Source organism: Dreissena polymorpha, chromosome 5, assembly GCF_020536995.1.
Source record: "Dreissena polymorpha isolate Duluth1 chromosome 5, UMN_Dpol_1.0, whole genome shotgun sequence".
Classification (NCBI taxonomy): Eukaryota; Metazoa; Mollusca; class Bivalvia; order Myida; family Dreissenidae; genus Dreissena; species Dreissena polymorpha.
Window position 1 is genome coordinate 109,983,599 of NC_068359.1, and position 23,647 is coordinate 110,007,245.

General features: G+C 35.6%; 1 protein-coding gene across 1 annotated transcript in view; it reads left to right on the plus strand.

The window, feature by feature from the left end:
- Window positions 1-4,782: 4,782 nt before the first annotated feature.
- Window positions 4,783-23,647, plus strand: part of LOC127880816 (DNA polymerase alpha catalytic subunit-like) — a 95,960-nt gene continuing 77,095 nt past the window's right edge. Inside the window, exons 1-8 of the mRNA XM_052428263.1 lie at window positions 4,783-4,854; window positions 5,758-5,832; window positions 8,602-8,666; window positions 9,032-9,069; window positions 16,719-16,841; window positions 18,221-18,305; window positions 18,710-18,771; window positions 18,988-19,083. Of these exons, the coding sequence (XP_052284223.1) occupies window positions 8,630-8,666; window positions 9,032-9,069; window positions 16,719-16,841; window positions 18,221-18,305; window positions 18,710-18,771; window positions 18,988-19,083 (441 nt within the window). The 5' untranslated portion in view covers window positions 4,783-4,854; window positions 5,758-5,832; window positions 8,602-8,629. The remainder of the gene's footprint in view (window positions 4,855-5,757; window positions 5,833-8,601; window positions 8,667-9,031; window positions 9,070-16,718; window positions 16,842-18,220; window positions 18,306-18,709; window positions 18,772-18,987; window positions 19,084-23,647) is intronic.

A 23,647-nucleotide genomic window follows, 5' to 3' on the forward strand; every position in this document is an offset into this window, starting at 1 on the left:
CATATCCAGAGAGACAATATTTTTACTGATCCAACATGTGCCACTACATGTCTGGCCATTATTTACTTTTATTTATCTCTACAGAAGAACATTTTCTGTTAGAGTTTCAATCCTGTTTACTTTTGCAAGGATAATTCCATCAGAACTGTATAAAGGTTCTATGGAAATTCTTTTTTGACTGGGTATTCGAGAGCATAGTTATTACCTTAATCACTCTCCTAGATACATAGAGGTTTTTCTCAATCTTTTTCTTGATGATAAGAAATTTGTTCTTTTTCTCATCACAAGGATAGAGATTATGCTTTCAGATACCTTGTTTTGTGTAAGTCATCGCAACTTTCTGTGCTGCTTACCTATTTTGGAACTGATCCAAACTATGGAACGTCAACACTATGTTTTTCGTTCCTTTACCTTCTAAGCGTTTTGACTTGTGTTACATGTTGGGATGCTTAATGAGCTTCCTATGACCTTTTCATCAGGCATATTAACATTTCCAATATAATTTTTTAGACGGTTTTCCTTCTATTATGGCTTTTACCATACGGAGAAGTGAAATTCATGCTTTTTTCTGTTGAATACGACCATTCCAGTTGGATCTAATGTCGTCTTCACTTTGTTGTGTCAGCCAGGATTCCTTGCTTAATATCAAGTCCTCTATATGGCTTCTACCTTCAAGTTTCCAAGTTTTTCTTAAACTGGTAGTCATGAAGATGAGGATAAACTTCTATGGACAATCAGGGCTTTGAAGTTCTATCTCAGCAGTGTTAGTCGGAAGTCCATTCGAGGTTCTCAAAAGACACTCTTCATTTCCCTAAAAAGGGAAGGGGGAGTTGTGTCTGGCTTCATTTTCTCGGGGTTAGACCTCGACTAAGGAAAGTTACTTATATCTCTATCTAAGGATTCATTCCTTTTTACGATCTGACCGCATGAATTAAGAGCTCTGTCTGTTTTGTGGGCATATATTAATCACACACCACTTTTTGACGTGCTCTAAGCTGTTTTCTGGGGGAATCCGACCCCCTTTGTCATCTTTTGATCTTCGTTTTCTGAAGTGCCAACATACAATTTGTATATGTTTGGGCTTGTTGTGGTTTCACTAACGGGTGTGTCTTCTTTAACGACATAGACATATTACTTTTGTCTGAGAAGTCATAATTAATACCGTTTTAACGAAGATTACTTGATAACCCTTGTTAAGGGTTTTGCTATCATTAGCTGATAACCCTGTTTATGGGTTCTACTGTGTTGGGAAAATATATACGAACCTTCCCACCGCAGCTGCAAAATCAGCATGAGATAACAGGTCAGTATTTATGACATTAAAACAAATTTTTTAAATAAAATTCATTTTAATTATTAAATACTTACCTGTTATTGGTAAGTCCCACCTCCCACCCCGCTATTCGATTAATATTTTTGTATATATATTGAAAGAATATTGAGGGTTGGTTACCGATTTTTGGCTGGGTTGCATTGCACTATGTTTAACCTGGCCTGTATTACGGTATTGAGGTGACGGATTCACAGTTGAGGTTCCGTATTAGTTAATCCCCTTGGAAAGGAGAAGCATGAGATAACGGGTACGTATTTAATAATTAAATGAATTTTTATTATTTAAAAATTTGTTTTGGGAATGTCGCGTTGGGGAAAAACCCCATTTTGGAAAAAAATCCTCGCAAAACTGGCTCAATTGGGAAAAATAATCACATGTAAATTGTGTTTCTCATATTTCAAAAAGCCGTTAACTGGCAAATAACGACTATTTTGATAACATATTATTAAAAAATTTTCAAAATCTATGAACATGTGTGATAAGTGCAGGTTATTTTATCTGATTTTGGGGAAAGGGCCAGGCCTTTTTTTAGGGGAAAACAATTGCATGAAACACTGGATTTTGGGGAAATATGGAAAGACTTGAATAATCAATTTAACATATTTTACTGTTTTCAAAACAAATTCAAGGCAACAAATAATTTAATTCTGCAATTTTTTTCTATTTTCTACACTGGATCAGGTTAACTTATATATTTAAAGGTTTAAAAAAAAATCAGATTTGCGATTTGCATTGGGAATGATATTCGGACCCGTGGCATAGGGCGGAAAAGGCCTGGTACCATTATTCTGTCTACGCAATGCAGGTGTGATATAAATGTATTCTGTCATCATTTTGCAGGTTTGGTGTACCTATATTCTGTCTACTTATTGCAGGTGTTGTGTAATGGTTTTCTGTCTTCATATTGCAGGTGTGATGTACTATATTGTGTCTACATAGTGCAGTTGTTGTGTACCTATATTCTGTCAACATATTGCAGATATGGTGTAATGGTTTTCTGTCTACATATTGCAGGTGCAATGTACTATATTGTGTCTACATATTTCAGGTGTGATGTACCCAGTGTTTTTTTTCAGTTTGGGGGAAGGGGGTCGGGTCCCCTGAGGGGGGGGGGGGGGAAATTCGCGCGTAAAAGGGGAAACGGGGGGAATTTCTATGCTAAGCTAGTAACAGTACAATATCAAGTTTTAACACTATAATTCACCATACAGAGGGAGAAAAACATTATTCAAACTCTTTTATTCATAAACATGTTATGTTCAAAGTTCAACATTTCTGGGCTTTTCAGCGAATTTATCAATTATTCTGGTGACCTCCTTTTCACCAAGTCTCTCTCCGGTGCAGACAAAGTCTGATCAGGGACTCCAGTGTAGCTTCCCCAAGCCTGTTTCTGTGTGGCGTGCAAAGCAGGTTGAGCAAACTAAACAGTCTTTCAACACTCTCTTGACCGGACGTTTCTGGGGTTTCACTGCCGGTATTTGAAGGAGACTGACTTTTAAGTTGTACTTGTTTGAAAAGAATATCAATTTAAAACAGATTTGTCAATTTTTTTACGATAGCTTTTGTTGTTGTGCGACATGTTGGAATACGTATGGTTTGCGGAAGATGTCGTTAAGCGAAAGTCGTGATAGTGAACTATGTATGGTTTGCGGTAAAGGCTAAAATAAAGTTAACACGCGGATGAAGTTCAGGAAAATTGTAGTAAATTAATTAATGAAAGACGTATTTAAATGAGGTATTGATTAAAATTGAATAACACTTCCGAGAGGGGAATTTTAAAATATTTTGGAGAAAAATATATACTCTTAAAGATGGGGGAATGGGGCCGAATAACGCCGAATATTTCATCCAAAAAAAAACACTGGTACCTATATTTTGTGTACATAGTGCAGGTTTGTGTGTACCTATAGTCTGTCTACATATTGCAGGTGTGGTGTAAATGTATTCTGTCTACATATATTGCAGGTGTGGTGTACCTATATCTGTCTACATATTGCAGGTGTGGTGTACCATTATTCTGTCTAAGTATTGCAGGTGTGATGTAAATGTATTCTGTCTACATGATGCAGGTGTGGTGTACCTATTTTCTGTGTACATATTGCAATTTGTGTAACTGTTTCTGTCTACTTATTGCAGGTTTGATGTACCTCTATTCTGTCTACATATTGCAGGTGTGGTGTACCTGTTTGGCAAGGTGTGGGTGGACTCAGCCAAGGTTCATGTCAGCTGCTGTGTGGCAGTAAAAAACATCGAGAGACAGCTGTTTATGTTACCAAGGGCGACGGTGGGTTTACAAAGGATTATTGAAACTAATGGATAGCTTGAAAACAAAAAAATACATCATAACATGTTCGTAAATCTGTCAGATATTTGTGTCCCTCACATAACCCTACAAACATTGAACCATTATGTGAATTCCGTCATCTGGGTATTCTGGTCAATTGTTTGTATGCCCTCTTCAAAGGTGTCATAAATAAGTTACATGGTTTGTTTGTTTGTCTGTATGTCTTTGAGAAGCTTCCTGTCATTTTTTTTGCTGTATTATATTAATGAATTTGTAAATAACTTGGCACAAATGTCCTGATTGTAAGACCACGTGTTGCTGTATCACCTGTCATCCTACTGTAAAGGTCAGGGCTTCACTTGGAGGGCAAAGGTCAATATTTACCATAAAAAGTTTGCAACTTACTGTTACAGCCATAACTGCCCTGTATTTCAGGGATTTTATGCTAAGTAGACACAAGTGTAAAACAAATGTATGAGGATGTATGGTGTGTAATACCCATCTCTCTGCATAGATTTTCAAGGTCACATTTATAGATAAAAAGTCAAATTTTAACATCAAAAAGCTCGTTTTTTTTACATGAAGGAGTTGAGACTCAATTGCAAAGTTGGTGGATCTGTGCCCTATGGACGCATGTTTTGTAAACATTGTGAACATTAGTGGACTTTTGAAAGTTAAATGTAGTGTAAGGGAATCCATGCCCTATAGACATATTGTTAGGGCTTTTGAGATTTGTATGCGTTGTTTTTTCTTTGTACAGAAAATGTGCCTTAAGACCAACTCAGACACAGGATTTGAGGTGAACATGATGGACGTGTACACAGAATTCAGTGAGAAGGTCGTGAATAAGTTCAAGATTGGCAAGTTTAAGACACGGGTAAGTGGTTACACATGGTGAAACAGTTCCATTACCTAATAAGCAGCTAACTTGTCTTTTGCGATGTTTGGACATATATTTTAGGACCATGAATGTGGTATTGTCTATACGGATGTATCAAAATTTTGATTAAATTTTAAATAAGTTTTTCAACAATCCAAAGTTATTTAAGTAAAAATGTTTTGTGTAATCATATTTTGTTTAAAAAAAATCCTATTCTAATTATTATAAGAAGACATTACCTATAAGGCTGATTTTATCATTTAGATCTGTTTTGTCTTGCAGAAAATAAGCAAGAACTATGCCTTTGAGATTGCGGATGTGCCAGCAGAATGCGACTACCTTGAAATCAGATATGATGTAAGTTGGTCTTAAGATGCATATGATTATTATGATGCTAGTTGGTCTTAAAGAGCACTTGATTAAAGAGACCTAGGGCCCAAACTGGTGTTACATTCACGTCAAATTTTAGGTGTCACTAGGTCCTGTAATTCAACATGGTGGACCTATTAAGCATTATGTGCATGTTTCCTTGTTAAATGTTAAAAGATCATGCTTCAATTGAATATGATTCAAAATACTAAATAATAATAAACTATAAAGAATTCCTTAAAAACGAGGTGTTTGAACTTTATTTTTTACCATTTGCTCACTGGTCTCCTACATGTAGTTAAGCAATGAGAGGGTCAGGAAGTGTGGTCAGCTAATGAGAGGGTCAGGAAGTGGGGTCAGCTAATGAGAGGGTCAGGAAGTGAGGTCAGCTTATAAGGGTCAGGAAGTGTGGTCAGCTTCTTGGCCCTGACTGGAAAGAGCTTGTAGATTTTTGTGCAATGTCACTTAAGCAAAATCATAAAAAATGTTTTTTGTTATATGTTAACAACATAATATAAAAATACAATATATAATATACTTTAGGTTTTTGATAAAAACTAGAATATGACTTGAAGAAAAATTCCCAGGTATTCCAAATATACATAGCAACAACAAGTGCACAAACACACTATTGGTTGATTATTAAGAAAGGAAGACCACTTGTACAATGTTCTGCAATATACCCTTTTGGAGTTGTCTATCTTTTAGTGTAGGGAATCGATATGTCACACAAATGTGTGCATCTCATATGACGCACATTCAAAATGAGACATGACCTTACTGGCCATGTATGCTTATGTTATACAGAATATTGTGTCCCTTAAATGCATGGTTAAAGCTATGTGATTGATAACATTTATGATAATTGTTGGTTATGTTGTGTGTTTGCAGGCAGATGGTCCAACCATGCCGTCTGATCTGAAAGGAGAGACGTTTAGCCATTGTATTTGGAACTAACACTTCTAGGTAACCCATGGCAAATACATAGTTCTTTAAACGTTTGTCCATGCAAACTTAAGTGTTCTGGCAGGAATCAAAGGCTTGGACACATCACAGATTATAGTATCACACCTTTGTTCGAAAATCTACAATATTGACATTGGCAAATTATTTATTATTTAAAATGTTGGTATCCAGCACTTCACATTGAATTCAATATCTGTACAATATTATAAATACTGTGAATCCATTTTTTTTTGTCAGCACGAAAATTTCGTCATAAAAAAAATATGACTTATTTCAACAGCACTTAAATTTGCAAATTTTCTGATTTTGACAAATGCGTCCGTCAATATCCGATTTGTTTATAATAAATACGATAACCGCAGATTCCCGGTTGCAACAAATCGTGGTGGGGAAAAGGGAGAATACTTTTGAGTCCTGTTTGTCACATGTCAATTAAAGAGTATTTTTTTATCAGGTGATAGTAATGGGCCCTTATTATATTATTCCATTTACAATTTCATTTTTAGCTCACCTGAGCACAACGTGCTCATGGTCATGGCTTTTTGGCTGTCGTGCGTCATCCGTCGTGTGTCGTCTGTCGTCAACATTTTGCCTTGTGAACAATCTAGAGGCCTCATTTATTGTCTTATCTTCATGAAATTTGGTCAGAACATTTGTCCCATTGATACCTCAACTGAGTTCGAAACTGGGTCATGCTGGGTCAAAAACTAGGTCTCTAGGTCAAAAAAAAGAAAACCTTGTGAACACTGTTGAAGTCACATTTGATGCCCAATCTTCATGTAACTTTGTCAAAATGTTTGTCTAAATGATATGTTGGTCGAGTTCAAAAATGGTTCCGGTCCGTTGAAAAACATGGCCCGCCAGGGGGCGGGGCAGTATTCCTAATATGGCTATAGAGAAACCTTGTGAACACTCTAGAAATCACAATTTTTGCCCAATCATCATGAAACTTGGTCAAAACATTGGTTTAATTGATATCTCGGACGAGTTAGAAAATGGTCCAGATCGGTAAAAAAGCATGGCCGCCAGGGGGCGGGGCAGTGTTCCTTATATGGCTAAAGTAAAACCTTGTTAACACTCTAGAGGCCACATTTATTGTCCAATCTTCATGAAATTTGACCGGAAGATTGGTCTCAATGATATCTTGGATGAGTTTGAAAATGGTTACGTTTGCTTGAAAAACATGGCTGCCAAGAGGCGGGGCATTTTTCCTAATATAGCTATAGTAAAACCTTGTGAATACTCTAGAGGCCACATTTATTGTCCAATCTTCAATGAAATTGGTCAGAAGATTGGTCTTAATGATATTTGGATGAGTTTTAAAATGGTTACGTTTGCTTGAAAAACATGGCTGCCAAGGGGCGGGGCATTTTTCCTTATATAGCTATATATGGCTATAGTAAAATCTTGTTAACACTCTAGAAGCCACATTTATTGTCCGATCTTCATGAAACTTGGTCAGAAAATTCACCCCAATAATATCTTGGATTAGTTAAAAAATGATGCTGGTTGGTTGAAAAACATGGCTGCCAGGGGGCTGGGCATTTTTCCTTATATGGCTATAGTACAACCTTGTAACACTCTAGAGACCACATTTATTTTCCGATCTTCATGAAATTTGGTCAGAAGATTGGTCTTAATGATATCTTGGATGAGTTCTAAAATGGTTACGTTTGCTTGAAAAACATGGCTGCCAAGGGGTGGGGCATTTTTCCTTATAAAGCTATATATGGCTATAGTAAAATCTTGTTAACACTCTAGAAGCCACATTAATTGTCTGATCTTCATGAAACTTGGTCAGAAGATTCACCCCAATAATATCTTGGACGAGTTAAAAAATGATGCTGGTTGGTAGAAAAACCTGGCTGTCAGGGGGCGGGGCATTTTTCCTTATATGGCTATAGTAAAACCTTGTTAACACTCTAGAGGCCACATTTATTTTCCGATCTTCATGAAACTTGGTCAGAAGATTTGTCCTAATAATATCTTGGATGAGTTTGAAAATGGTTTCGGTTGCTTAAAAAACAATCGCCACCAGGGGGCGGGGCATTTTTCCTAATATGGCTACATGTATATATTATGCTTTAGTAAAACCTTGTTTACACTCTAGAGGCCACATTTATTGTCCGATCATCATGAAACTTGGTCAGATGATTGTCCCAATGATATCTTGGATAAATTTGAAAATGGTTCTGGTTTGTGGAAAAACATGGCCGCCAAGGGGGCGTGGCATTTTTCCATATATAGCTATAGTTAAATCTTGTTAACACTCTAGAAGCCATATTTATTGTACGATCATCATGAAACTTTGTCAGAAGATTTGTCCCAATGATATTATGGACAAGTTCAAAAGTGGTTCCAGTTGCTTGAAAAACATGGCCACCAGTGGGCGGGGGCATTTTTCCTTCTATGGACTTATGAATCTTCATGAAACTTTGTCAGTATATTTGTTTAAATGATATCTTGGATGTGTATGAAAATGGTTCTGTTCTGTTGAAAAACGTGGCTGCCAGGGTGTTCACTAGTCATGAAAGTTGGTAAGAACATATTGTTCTAATGACATCTTGGGCTGCACTGAACAGGTCAGTTTCTTTGAATCTCAGGTGAGCGACTTTGGACCTTTCAGGCTCTCTTATTATGATAAGGGGATTAGCGGGACATTTTAACCGTTAACAAATGTTTGAAACAACGAATATAATTGCCAATTAGTAAACCGTCTTGAAAAACAAATTACACACAATTAAAATGTGTTGTCATGTGCATTTTCAGCTTAGAGAGACTGTTGATAGATCGCAAGATGAAGGGGCCAGGATGGCTTGATATCAAATGTCCTCGTATGTACATTGTTATATATAGTAATACTGTAAACTATGAAGATTTTGTTACTTTTACATTTGGTAGGTATTGTCAATATTGAAGGATAGACTTAACTAATACTTACTGGTTTGATGTTGTAGTTACTAATAGTACATGGTTTTATATTGTACTGGTTTTACTGTTATTATTAGAAAATGCTTAAATATTGAGGATATAACTTGTGCATTGTTTTAAATTATACTATTAAAATCCCTGTACAAACAATCCTATATTTTTTGTAAAATCTCTGGACAAACAATCCTTTGCAAGACAAATACTGAGTTATTTATGTTCTCACTCCTGATTGAGTCATAGCTCACCTTTTCCTGAATTTCTGTTACAGAGAACTCCTCTCCACCCATCAGTTGGTGTAAACTAGAGGTATGTCTATGACATCTTCTTGATTTGGGTTAAGGACCTGACCTTCAATATGGGCGGAAGTAGTATTTACAAAACTGAGGAAGTGGGAGACAGTCTTCTAGGTTAACATGACATCTGGGAAAGGTTACATCATTTTAAAGAAAATCCCCTGTGGGTAAGGCCAATTAAAGGCCCGTTTAGAGAAGGGCTAAAAAGCCCTTTAGGTCTGTTGTTAATGTTTGTGTATGTTTCCATTATTTTATTTGACTTTGGAAGGTCTTATGTAGCCCCAGTTTTAGGAGTTTACCACTGCATCTTTCCATATTAACAATCATATGTTTAATGTTATTGTTTAATTGTCATAAAAAATAAGTCTAAGTGCATCATAGAACAGATTAAATGTTGCTGGGACTTGTTCACAGATTGGGTTATTATATACTTTGATTATAGGAGGCATTAAGCACTGCACTTGTCAGTCATCCTTATTTCCTGAAGCTTGTGTTTTAACCTCATGTTTAACTGCTGGGTGGACCATGCTCAAACTTTCACAGTTGAATGACCTTAATGTGTGATTGTTAAGAAAGGAGTTTGGACCAGGACAATTTTAGGCCACAGTTATTACCTTTTTGTGCGCTTTTTGTCTATACAATATATAGTTACTTGAAGCTTTTGTTTCTAACTTCATTTTAACTAATGAATGGACCATGCTAAAACTTTTACAGTTGAATGACAATCGTAAATTTTGGCTTTGACAAATGTTGGCATAATTATGGCCCTTTGTTTGATATTTAAATATAAAATATTTTGTGTTTTCAACTCTTCAATAATTACTGGGTTGATCTTATTAAATCTTTCATAGTTGAATGACTTTGATAGTAAATGATCGTAAAGTAAGCAAATTTTGCTGAGATGAGTGCTAACAGAATGATGGCCCTTTGTCAGTTTTACCCCCTATATGTAGTCCTATAATTTTGTGTTTTCAATCCTGTTTAAAAATAAGTTGAAAATTGCTCAAACTTTCACATTTGAATGACTTTAATGTGCAGGTAATTGAAAGGGAAGGAATAGGGACTAAGACCTTTTTGGTTGTGGTGGCCCTTGTCTTTTTGTCTACTGTAAAATGTGGACTTGTCTGTGTACAAACATGTTTTGTGGGGGCATCAGTGTGTGTGACACATTTCTTGTTTGATTGCAGGGCTTGAATATCAGTATTGTGTTTACTAGGGCTGTAACGATACATTCGAATTACTCGAATACGGCTGTGGACGAAACATATTTGTTATTCGCCACTTCCCGAACCAAATATTTGACGAATACAAACAACGTGGTTCGAGTTTGAAAGTTTAATCATCTTACCTTACAAAAGAAGGTTCATACAATTAACCCCTATATTTAAAAGTTCTTCTCCTTATTCCGGCTGTTTTCATCATGTTTACTCCACCCACTATGTTACACAGTGAGATTATCAACAAAAATGTGGGGCACCGGTTAAATATTTACGACATTGAAATGAATAGACGAGTTAATTGTTATTGTTTACATTCAGGATTTTCCGCGCATGCGCACTGAAAGGTTGGCAAAAACACTGGTTACAGTCACGTAAAACATGTATAAAGGGCTTTTGTTTAGTCAATTAAACAATAAAAAAATCCGAAATAAACATTACAACTCTTAAACAATATTGCAAATATATCATATTTAGTACCAATAAATGTATATTCATATATATAATTTCCTCTTTATGAAAATACAAATTAGTTATTAGCATCAGAGTAAACATGGTCGGAAGACTAAATACTGACAATACCACACAACAAAACAATAAATTAACCGTATTCTTTTTTATTGTAAAACTTTAAAAAATGATATTTCAAAACTTATATAACATATATTAATTTGATTATAACTATTAACGGTGTGGATATTGTTATTGTTCATCAGCGATCAAAAGTGTATTATAAGAGGCGCATTTAATCAATTATAAAACAAAGCCATAAAAAACGGAATACATTACAATCATTAAATGTTGTGGCAATTTTTTTTTCCATAGAATGAATTTTCGTTTCGTTTCCATTGAATTACAATATTAATAAATTTTAATATACAAATGGATATAAAACCTGCATCTTGTGCAAATTAAACTGTCTTTGCATGTATTTGAAATCTCTTAACAAGTGATAAGGAGTGATACATGTAACAATCTAGCATTTTATGATAAATATATATATTTATTTTATTTATTTTACGCAAATATTGTTTACCCATTGTGATTGCTTGGTTTCATGATGGTGTTACGTGCACTGCAAGAACGTACAATCTTTACACTAAATTGCCGAGTTTACATTTGCCGGTACCCCGCGTTAAATACATCAATTGTGTAGCAGTAATATTGCACAATATTTTAAATTTAAAGTTATGAAGCACTGTATTATTATGATTAAACTGGCTAACATATAAATACACATGTTCCTGTTAATCCGTTTCGGACAAATATCATCTTTTTTTTAAATATGTTGAATTATTATGGCCCCCTTCGAAGAAGAGGGGGTATATTGCTTTGCTCATGTCGGTCGGTCTGTCGGTATGTCGGTCTGTCAGTCGGTCCACCAGGTGGTTTCCGGATGATAACTCAAGAACGCTTGGGCCTAGGATCATGAAACTTCATAGGAACATTGATCATGACTCGCAGATGACCCCTATTGATTTTGAGGTCACTAGGTCAAAGGTCAAGGTCACGGTGACTCGAAATAGTAAAATGGTTTTTTTGAATGATAATTCAAGAATGCATACGCGGCCAACAGGGCACACTCTGAACAATATTACTGAAGCAACTGGTCTGTAATCCTAAATCTATAATTATCAGTCCAATGAAACATCATCCTTTTAGTAAAATACAGTGGATCAGTAAAAATTAGGGATGGCAACGAATACCGATTTCGGTATTCGAATATTCGGTCACCCTTCGGAACGAATATTCGGATATTCGGTCAACATCTGTCGGAAAAAAGTCAACTTTGTTTACCGTACCATTACTCCATGAATTCTACTTTCGTTTTTACCGGAAGTTCACCGGAAATGACTAAATATTGACACAGCGTTGCCGTCGCTAATTCGAAGCTGATTTTGTTGATTACTTTTTATTGTTAAAATTGAATGACAAAAACTGTTTTAAAACTATTAATATCGTACATCAGCAATAGAGTGAGAAACATAATATTACATGACGACAAAATAATTACATGACAAAACAGTTAGATCTACATATAATTAAAGCTGAACTTAAACGAATTATGTACATAGCTACAACACACTTTGAACCTGTTTAACAGACTAAACAGTCAGTCTTTTAAAGTTGCTACGTTTAAAAGACACTTGGATCGGCGACTTATCGGATGATGTCGTGAAATACTTCCAAGCAGCGGAAGGCGTAGGTGGCATTTTGCTTGGACAGATATTTACTTTATGCGTGTAGCAATTATAATATTTTCAATTAAATGAGGGTGCAATACCAAAAACATTTCTTTAAGTATAATACCTGATTGAATATTGAGTAATTAATTAATGTTTGGACCATACGATACGCAAATACTCATTGTAGGTTGAGTAAATTATTTTCTAAAAGCTTTTTGATTGGACAACGTGATTATAACCATACGATCTGTTTTGTTTTTCACACCAAGTCGGCTCTTTCTTTACTCATTTAATCTTTGATCATTTAATATGTAATTCGAGTTATTAGATCAAGACGGGTCGGTGTTTTGATTGCCGACGCGATTTGCACCTATCATAATTTTGACACAAAGTGTCTTGCTTTGTTAGCGGGATTTATGACCGGTATACTGTCATCACACTAGCGACGCATTATCGCGCCAACCGGAATAAACATTATGACACGAGGAACAACTTTTTTGACAATGTTTGAAGCAAATTTTACGAATATACAAAGCCTTTGAAATTACTTGATTTTTTATTTTTTTCTTCCGAATATTCGATTCGGAAAACAGTATCCGAATATTCGGTCCGGGAACGAATATTCGGATATTCGTGGACATCCCTAGTAAAAATATTATCAGAATATGAGATTTTTTGTATATTTTGTATATTAAATATTGTGTTAATGTTTAATTTTGTTGATTAATATAAATATAAGCAGGACAGGGGAGGTAATACACTACAGAAGAAACAAATGCAATAAGTTTAAATTTATTGTACAGATTTGCCTCCCTTGTAATATATTTAAATTTTACCAAATGTAAGGCTAACTTCATTTTTGTAATGCATACTACTACTACTACTACTACTACTACTACTACTACTACTACTACTACTACTACTACTACTACTACTACTACTGCTACTACTGCTGCTGCTGCTGCTGCTGCTGCTGCTACTACTACTACTACTACTTCTACTACTACTACTACTACTTTTACTACTACTACTACTACTACTACTACTACTGCTACTACTACTTCTACTGCTACTACTACTACTACTACTACTACTACTACTACTTCTACTCTACTGCTACTACTACTACTACTACTACTACTACTACTACTACTACTACTACTACTACTACTACTACTACTACTACTACTACTACTACTACTACTACTTCTACTACTGCTACTACTACTACTACTACTACTACTACTACTACTACTACTACTACTACTACTACTACTACTACTCTACTACTACTGCTCTACTACTACTACTACTACTACTACTACTACTACTACTACTACTACTACTACTACTACTACTACTACTACTACTTCTACTACTACTACTACTACTACTACTACTTCTACTACTACTACTACAACTACTACTACTACTACTACTACTACATCTACTACTACTACTACTACTACTACTACTACTACTACTTCTACTACTACTCTACTACTACTACTACTACTACTACTACTACTACTACTACTACTACTACTACTACTACTACTACTACTACTACTACTATTTCTTCTGCTACCACCACCTACTACTACTACTACTACTACTACTACTACTACTCTATTACTACTACTACTACTACTACTACTACTACTACTACTACTACTACTACTACTACTACTACTACTACTTCTACTACTACTACTATACTACTACCACCACCACCACCACCACCACCACCACCACCACCACCACCACCATGCATGTTTTACAAACAGCCCTTGTTTGTTTATCTTTACGACAATGATTGTGCAACTTATCAACAAACATGGAGCCTTGCAACGGGAATGCTATTGGTATTGTTGACATGCCTGCGAAATACACGTTGTTTGTCTGGCGCTACTTTGGTTTCCCCCAAAAAGACGATGAGAAGAATACAATTTGCAGTGTTTTGTTGTTTTAAAGTGAAATATTTCACATTTTCAGTATGCAATGATACTCAATTAATCAAATTGACAAATACACATAGTTTCATACTATATAATGTCATGTCAAGTTGTCAGTATTACTTTTGTTCATTGAAATTCATATTCACGAATAAAAATTCGTATTCGCTACCCTCTTTTCGTGATACGTATCGTATTCGTCACCTAGTGTATTCGTTACAGCCCTAGTGTTTACATATTGCAGAGTTCTTTTACTTTTTGAATCTTAGACTAAAATTGGAAAACTTGTCATTTCTACAATCTTTGTATAAGTTCCTTTGATACTTGTTCATACAGAGGAACAATTGTTTTATATGCTAAATGCAAAGTTCCACCAAAGAAAACGAAATTTCTTTCTGATCATTTAAGTGTTTACTGGACTGGTTTATTTTCAGCTCACCTGAGCACAACATGCTCATGGTGAGCTTTTGTGATCGCTTTTTGTCCGTCGTGCATGGTGTTGCGTCAACATTTGCCTTGTTAACTCTCTAGAGGCCACATTTATTGTCCAATCTTCATGATATCTTGGATGAGTTCGAAAATGGTTACATTTTCTTTAAAAACATGGCTGCCAAGGGGCGGGGCATTTTTCCTTATATGGCTATAGTAAAATCTTGTTAACACTCTAGAGGCCACATTTATTGTCTGATCTTAATAAAACTAGGTCAGATGATTCATCCCAAAAATATCTTGGACGAGTTCGAAAATGATGCCGGTTGGTTGAAAAACATGGCCTCCAGGGGGCGGGGCATTTTTCCTTATATGGCTTTAGTAAAACCTTGTCAACACTCTAGAGTCCACATTTATTTTTCGATCTTCATGAAATTTGCTCAGAATATTTGTCCCACTGATATCTTGGATAAGTTCAAAAATGGTAACCTTTGCTTGAAAAACATGGCTTTCAAGGGGCGGGGCATTTTTTCTTATATGGCTATATATGGCTATAGTAAAACTTGTTAACACTCTAAAGGCCGCATTTATTGTCCAATCTTCATGAAACTTGGTCAGAAAATTCATCCCAATAATTTCTTGGACGAGTTCGAAAATGATGCCAGTTGGTTGAAAAACATGGCCGCCAGGAGGCAGGGCATTTTTCCTTGTATGGCTATAGTAAAACCTTGTTAACAATCTAGAGGCCACATTTATTGTCCAATCTTGATGAAATATGGTCAGAAGATTTGTCTTAATGATATCTTGGATGAGTTCGAAAATGGTTACGTTTGCTTGAAAAACATGGCCGCCAAGGGGCGGGGCATGTTTCGTTATATGGCTATATAAGGCCATAGTAAAATCATGTTAACACTCTAGAGGCCACATTTATAGTCCGATCTTCATGAAACTCGGTCAGAAGATTCATCCCAATAATATCTTGGATGTGTATGAAAATGATGCTGGTTGGTTGAAAAACATGGCCACCACGGGGGCGGTGCTATTTTCCTTATATGGCTATAGTAAAACCTTGTTAACACTCTAGAGGTCACATTTATTTTCTGATCATCATGAAACTTGGTCAGAAGATTTGTCCCAATGATATCTTGGACGAGTTCAAAAATGGTTTTGGTTGCTTTAAAAACATGGTTACCAGGGGCGGGGCATTTTTCCTTATATGGCTATATATGGCTATAGTTAAACCTTGTTAACACTCTAGAGGCCACATTTATTTCAAATTTTCATGAAATTTGGTCAGAAGATTGGTCTCAATGATATCTTGGATGAGTTCGAAAATAATTATGTTTGCTTGAAAAAAATGGCTTTCAAGGGGCGGGGCATTTTTCCTTATATGACTATAGTAAAATCTTGTTAACACTCTCGGACCACATTTACTGTCCGATCTTCATGAAACTTGGTCAGAAGATTCATCCCAATAATATCTTGGATGAGTTAAAAAATGATGCCGGTTAGTTGAAAAACATTGCTGCCAGGGGGCGGGGCATTTTTCCTTATACGGCTATAGTAAAACCTTGTTAACACTCTAGAGGCCACATTTATTTTCTGATCTTCGTGAAACTTGGTTAGAAGATTTGTCCCAATAATATCTTGTCATCTCATATCTTTATAAAAAAATACAATCCAAGGGAAGTAATAAGCTTTAAAAGGGAGATATTTTCTAAACCTGCCAAATCATATATTGAAATATTATTTCAAAGCCGCGCAATAGGGGGCATTGTGTTCCTGACAAACACATCTCTTGTTTTAGTTGTGAACTATTCTATTCCAGTTTTGTAGCATCATTAATGAATTTCATGTGTTTTGCCCTGATTTCAGGTGTTCGTGACTGGTCCAGACTTGGTGTCGGTGTGTACGGAGCCTAACCTGTCCCCGCCCCCCCTCGTTACCATGACGCTGAACCTGAGAACACTGCCCAACACAAAGACACACCAGAATGAGGTCTGACTTAAACCTGGAAAAACAACAAACAAAATGCCACAAACTTAAAAAATAAAGCTTCCCTAAAAAATAACGACATTGCATTTTTTTTTTAAACTGCAGAAACACTTAATACATGATGTAATTACTGCCACATCTAACTACTTTTTATCATCAAAATCTGTTAAGTGTCACAAATATAATTAAAGTTACAAGTAATGACAGTGGTGATGATACCCGTACTCCGAGAGATCAGGTTGTGGTCTGGGTTGTATAAGTTGACATTATTAGCTATTACTATTGTTCTTGAGATGTAGATATGAAAACATTATGTGTATTATAATTTGCTTTACATGTTTATCTCAAAATCGTAGATAACTATTAGGGATGGGAACAATTATTTGAAAATGGCTCAATATTTGAATCCAAAATTCTTATTCTTTTATTAAAGTTTTGTACAAATTGTTGTGTATAAGTCATGATCTGATAATTGCTGTCATCTATTAAGAAGATGATTGTTTAGGTTATTGCAACAATTGACAACGCAGTGTTAATAATACCTTAATTGATTCTTTTGACAACACCGGCAAGCTGGTTATATGACGTCCTTTATTGATTTCTTAGCATTTACTAGATCATACTTAACACACATGATAACTTCTATACAATTGGAACAATCTTATAGTGCTTTACCTACAGAATTTTTTATTTTTTTTTATGCCCACTTATTCAATATGTTTTTCACGCCAATGGTTTAACGTAGTTTTTTAGTTTTTTTTTATGCCCACTTATTCAATGTTTTTTTTACGCCAATGGCTTAACGTAAAATTATTTTCATCAATCCACATGTTGGTTTGCTACACAAAGGATTTAATAAATTACTCTTGCAGTTCAATTTTAAATCAGAACTTCATTGTTAAGTCTATACATTATAGTATGAATGATAATATAACAAAGTGTCCTGCTCAAATGACAGTGGCCTGTTTCTAGCTAAAAAAATATGGCATGCATGTTCTATTTCTGTATGATGATCAGAAATATTATTAATTATTAAATATAACTAATGAAAACAAATGAATTGTTTTGAAATAAAGATTGCTTTATCCCATTTTTATCTAAGGGTTTCATAAATTGAATTTTAAAATATATCCAAATAAGAAAAAAACAAAATCAAAATATGATTTAAGAAATGGCTCCCATCCCTTATATCTGTCTATCCAATGATCAAAATTTTAAGTACGATGTTTGATAATTTTTCTAAATGCCTCGGTAACACTTTATACTGTAAAGATGGACACTTGTAATACATTGTTACTTACTTTTAACATTGTGTGCACCAATGCATACATTTTAGATGGTGAATACTAATGTGTACCCATGCCAAGGCTGCCATGTTTCAGATAATTGGAGCTGCGTGCCTGATTAATCCCAGTTTCCACATGGACAGACCTGCTCCTGAACAGCCTTTTCAGCAGCATTTCTGTGGTAATGTCCTGCACTGGCAAATATCTGGCCTCCCAGTAATATTGACAAAAGCAAACAATATATGTAAAGACTCATGTAGATCTTGGAAGCAGTGCACCTGGTCTCTGCCAGTGATTTAACCCTGTGCATGCTGGGAAATTTGTCGTCTGCTAAAATGTTGTCTGCTGAATTTCTAAAATAAGCATTTTCTTTGATTTTTTTTTCAAAGAATACTATCAGAATAGCAAAACGTGGCGTCTCATCTTGATGCAAACTGTTTGCAAAGGCCTTCAAAATTCGGTTCCACCACTGAAAGATTTAATATCTGCTCAATGCTGTTGATAATAATCTCCAAACATTAGCCTCATGCCCAATCTTGTTACAATTTGACGTCTCTGTTGTACATTTTTGTGTTCTATTTTCAGCCATAAGCAAGCCCAATGACTGCATATTCCCTTGGGATTTCAATGAAAAAGTACAAAAAGAGGTTGGTAGAATGATAATGTAAAGTTTTAAATTTAACTTTACTAAAAAGCTTCTGTATGAATATCCCATTAGTGCTGCCCCCACAATGAAGATAAGTCAGATTACAGGTGCCTGTGTGCAATTTGGTAGACCTCTTACATTTGTGCTCACTTAGAAAACAGTTTTCACTCTGGTCTTACATAGATTAGTAATTCATTTCTATGCCTACTGTTTGCAGAGTAGGAAGATGAAGGTAGAGGTGCTGCCCACCGAAAGAGCTCTGCTTGGCTTCCTGCTAGCAAAGATTCACAAGATAGACCCGGACCTCATAGTGGTAAACTATTCTCTGTGTTTGACTCAGACCTCGTAGTTGTTAACTATTTCTCTGTTTTTGAGACACAGATCTCATAGTGGTAAACTATTGCTCTGTGTTTGAGACCTGGATCATATAGTGCCAAACTATTGCTCTGAGTTTGAGACCTGGATCATATAGTGCCAAACTATTGCTGTGCGTTTGAGACCCAGACCTGATAGTGGTAAACTATTGCTCTGTGTTTGAGACCTGGATCATATAGTGCCAAACTATTGCTGTGCGTTTGAGGCCCAGACCTGATAGTGGTAAATTATTGCTCTGTGTTTGACTTGAACCTCATAGTTGTTAACTATTTATTTGTGTTTGAGACCTGGACCTCATACTTGATAAGTATGTCTCTGTGTTTGACCAGTACCTCATAGTGGTAAACTATTGCTGTGTGTTTGAGACTGGACCTCATAGTGGTAAACTTATTTCTCTGTGTTTGAAAAGTGGGCCTAATTGTGGTAAAGTATTGCTCTGTGTTTGACCAGTACCTCATTGTGGTTGAGACACAGACATGATAGTGGACAACTATTGCTTTGTGTTTAATCAGTGTCTCTTTGTGGTAAACTATTTTTATGTGTTTGAGAAACATACCACATAGTGGTTAACTATTGCTCTGTGTTTGGGACCTGGACCTCATAGTGGTTAACGATTGCTCTGTGTTTGAAACCCAGACCTCATAATGGTAAGCTGTTGCTCTGTGTTTGAAACCCAGAACTCATAGTAGTGGTAAACTATTGCTCTGTGTTTGAGACCTGGGCCTTATAAAGGTGAGCAATTGCTGTGTTTGAGACCCGGAACTCATAGTGGTTAACTATTGCTCTGTGTTTGAGACCCGGACCTCATAATGGTGATCAATTGCTTTGTGTTTGGCCTCATTCCATTTCTTTGTAACAACTAGGGATGCAAGAGGTTACAAGAATCATTAACCGGTTAACCTTTTGCCATAACCGGTTAGTAACTGGTTAACCGAAACACCTTTAGTAGTTTAAAGGTTAAAGTACATGTATACGTAAACAATTTCATACAGCTCGTACCCAGAGGGGGTAATCACATGATAGTCAAGATGGCGACATCCATACCGAGACAGTTATTTTTCGCCGTTTTATACCCTTTATTACTTCTGTTTATTTTTTTTAATGACGCTCAATTTCCAGCCATATCAGTAAAAAAGTGATAAGCGTTTATTTCATATTTAAATTTGCTTTATATCTCGACTTTACTCCCTGCAAATTTTCTTAGTGGAGCCCTAATAAGGTCATCCCGCTAAGAAATTTAGCACCGAGTAAAGTCGAGATATACAACGAATATTACATTGAAATAAAAGCCAGTAATTTTCTTCCTAATATGGATGGAAAGTGAGCGGAATAAAAAAAATAAATACAAGTAATAAAGGGTATAAAACGACGAAAAATATCTGCATCTGCATGGACATCGCCATCTTGTCTGTCACGTGATTACCCCCTCTGGTACCTGTACTCCCTAGACTATAGAAATGAAAGTGATTTGAGCAGTGATTTTTTTTGCTTTTTTTTGTTACATCCTGTGGCATTTGGATTGGAAAAATTAGCGTGATAAACCATGAAATTGGGAAACATTATAAATATGATTATAAGAACAGAATAAAAATTGCTAAGTTCATGTTTGACAGCATTTTTATATTATAAAGTGTTGCTTTCATGTCTTCTTACAACGTTTAGTTAATATCCTTCCACATGCATATTAAACTTGCAATAATCTATAGATTCTTCAATATACATGTACCATTATGATTTAATCATAATCTCTTTAAGAGTATGAATTTAATTCAGGTTGTTTTTAAAGTAAAATATGATTGGTGAAAACATTAACAAATATTAACAAACACACTTTTGTGTTCTTGCTGTGTTAATGTTTACCTTTTAATATCTTGCACAATTGACATCCTCAGTCCAATGCTATTTCACCAAACTATACAGCGTGACAAACATAATAAAGCAGAATATGCATATGAATCTGAATATACACAGATCCACTAACATATAAATCAAATCATGTTTGTCTCTTTCCATTTTCGAACGGTTCTCTTCTTAAATGCTTTAACTTTGTGAACTCCAATTTCCCAACACAGATTTCCGTGACGCACATTCACTGTGAACATTTCTAATAAATATTTGTTGTTGTTCATCTCAAACATAGTATTTTGCTTTAATTGACACACACATTAAATTATCTCCTAATAACCATGTGATATCCGCTGTTAATTGTAGTGTTATTTATCATTTTGGCTGCTCATCGCAAACTTCCCGTCTGCTTGCCGCCATCTTGGCCGTGTGTAAAAACAGGCGTTAACAATCGGGATACATTGACTATAGTCGGTATCCTCCGCAATATAGAGAGAGATGTGTTGATAGCAACATAAAATCGTATTCGGCTACATTCGCGAACATTCGTAAGTCAGTTGTCATTCGGCGAAGATGCGACAAGCTCGATCGTCACTCGTTCTACGAAATTAACGCTTAATGACATTGTAATCTTATTGGCTTAATTGGGAAAATTTGGTCATTTTTGGGGAAATTTTGGTCAGATTTTTGGGAAAAAAACATCATTTTTTGCAATTAGGAACAGCCGAATATCGGCAGTAATTTTGGGCAAAAAAATCACTGTTGAGATCACTTGCGTTGATAACATGTATGTTTCTTAAGAAAATGTCTTGTAATATTTATTTTAATAATTTTGTTAATGTTTGCTATATATTTTTTCCTACCTAAAAGAATATGAGTAAAAAAAAATTAAGCATTACACAATGTTCATTTTCACGTGTCATTAACTTATTTTGGGTTTGGCCGCTTACATTACGTTCGCGTTGTATCGCTCACTAATGGTGTGTTTCTTGGTTTATTCTGTTTTAATTTTATTATAAATGTGTATTTATTAAATTAGTTTAATTATTTGCTTTCTTAAATAAAACTTGCCTCAGACGGTAGTTGTGACATCGTGGATAATGTAAATAACTTACAATGATTTTAATTTCTGAAAAAAAAAAGACGTCAACCCGACAAGATTTTAACTACTAAAGCAATTCTTGATCAAACTGTTACTGATAAATACTTTATTTTCGTTAGCAAGCAGTGTTGAATATTCAGTTTGCATAATTAAATTGCTGTCAACCCGCTCGCTTATTGAAATGCGTGCGCAGGCCGGGAACCTCGCTGTTTAGTTATCTACTGTCAGTTTCAACAGAAACCTCCACAGACGATGCGATAAATTCCTGTAACTATTGTTTCACTCACTTAATGGGGTAATCAACAAAATATAATGTAAATTGCATACTCATGAATCATCCTTACCAATTGTTTAACTTGATTTCGTCTGCCATGGTGATTCCCAGAAAAAAAAATCAGCACGACAAAAATCAAATCTGGCGCCCATGGTGTTAAGTGGCTGTTATTGTGTATATAGAGCGAGGTTTCCGGCCTGCGCGCATTTCAATAAATGAGCGGGGTGACAGCGATTTAATTATGCATAATGACGCACTTCCGTTGCTTGAGAAAATGGCAAGTGACCTACCTTGTTTTTATATGTCCCCCACTATAGTAGTGGGGGACATATTGTTTTTGCCCTGTCTGTTGGTCTGTTGGTTGGTTGGTTGGTTTGCGCCAACTTTAACATTTGCAATAACTTTTGCAATATTGAAGATAGCAACTTTATATTTGGCATGCATATGTATCTCATGGAGCTGCACATATTGAGTGGTGAAAGGTCAAGGTCATCCTTCAAGGTCAAAGGTCAAATATATGGGTCAAAATTGCTCATTTAATGTACACTTTTGCAGTATTTCAATATTCAAGATAGCAACTTGATATTTGGCATGCATGTGTATCTCATGGAGCTGCACATTTTGAGTGGTGTAAGGTCAAGGTCATCCTTCAAGGTCAGATGTCAAATATATGTGGCCAAAATCGCTCATTTTATGAGAACTTTTGCAATATTGAAGATAGCAACTTGATATTTGGCATGCATGTGTATCTCATGGAGCTGCACATTTTGAGTGGTGTAAGGTCAAGGTCAAGGTCATCCTTCAAGGTCAGAGGTCAAATATATGTGGCCCAAATCGCTAATTTTATGAATACTTTTGCAATATTGAAGATAGCAACTTGATATTTGGCATGCATGTTTATCTCATGGAGCTGCACATTTTAAGTTGTGGAAGGTCAAGGTCATCCTTCAAGGTCAAATATATGGGTCAAAATTGCTCATGTAATGTCACTTCTGCAATATTGAAGCTAGCAATTTTATATTTGAAATGCATGTTTATCTCATGGAGCTTCACATTTTGAGTGGTGAAGGGTCAAGGTCAAGGTCATCCTACAAGGTCAAACGTCATATAGGGGGACATTGTGTTTCACAAACGCATCTTGTTTAAGAAGACGTTTTGTCGGAAGATTTTTATTAGCTCGACTATTATATATAAAATATATATAGTGGAGCTATCCTACTCACCCGGGTGTCAGCATTAGCATCTGCGTTAGCGTTAGCGTGCAAATGTAAAAGTTTTCGT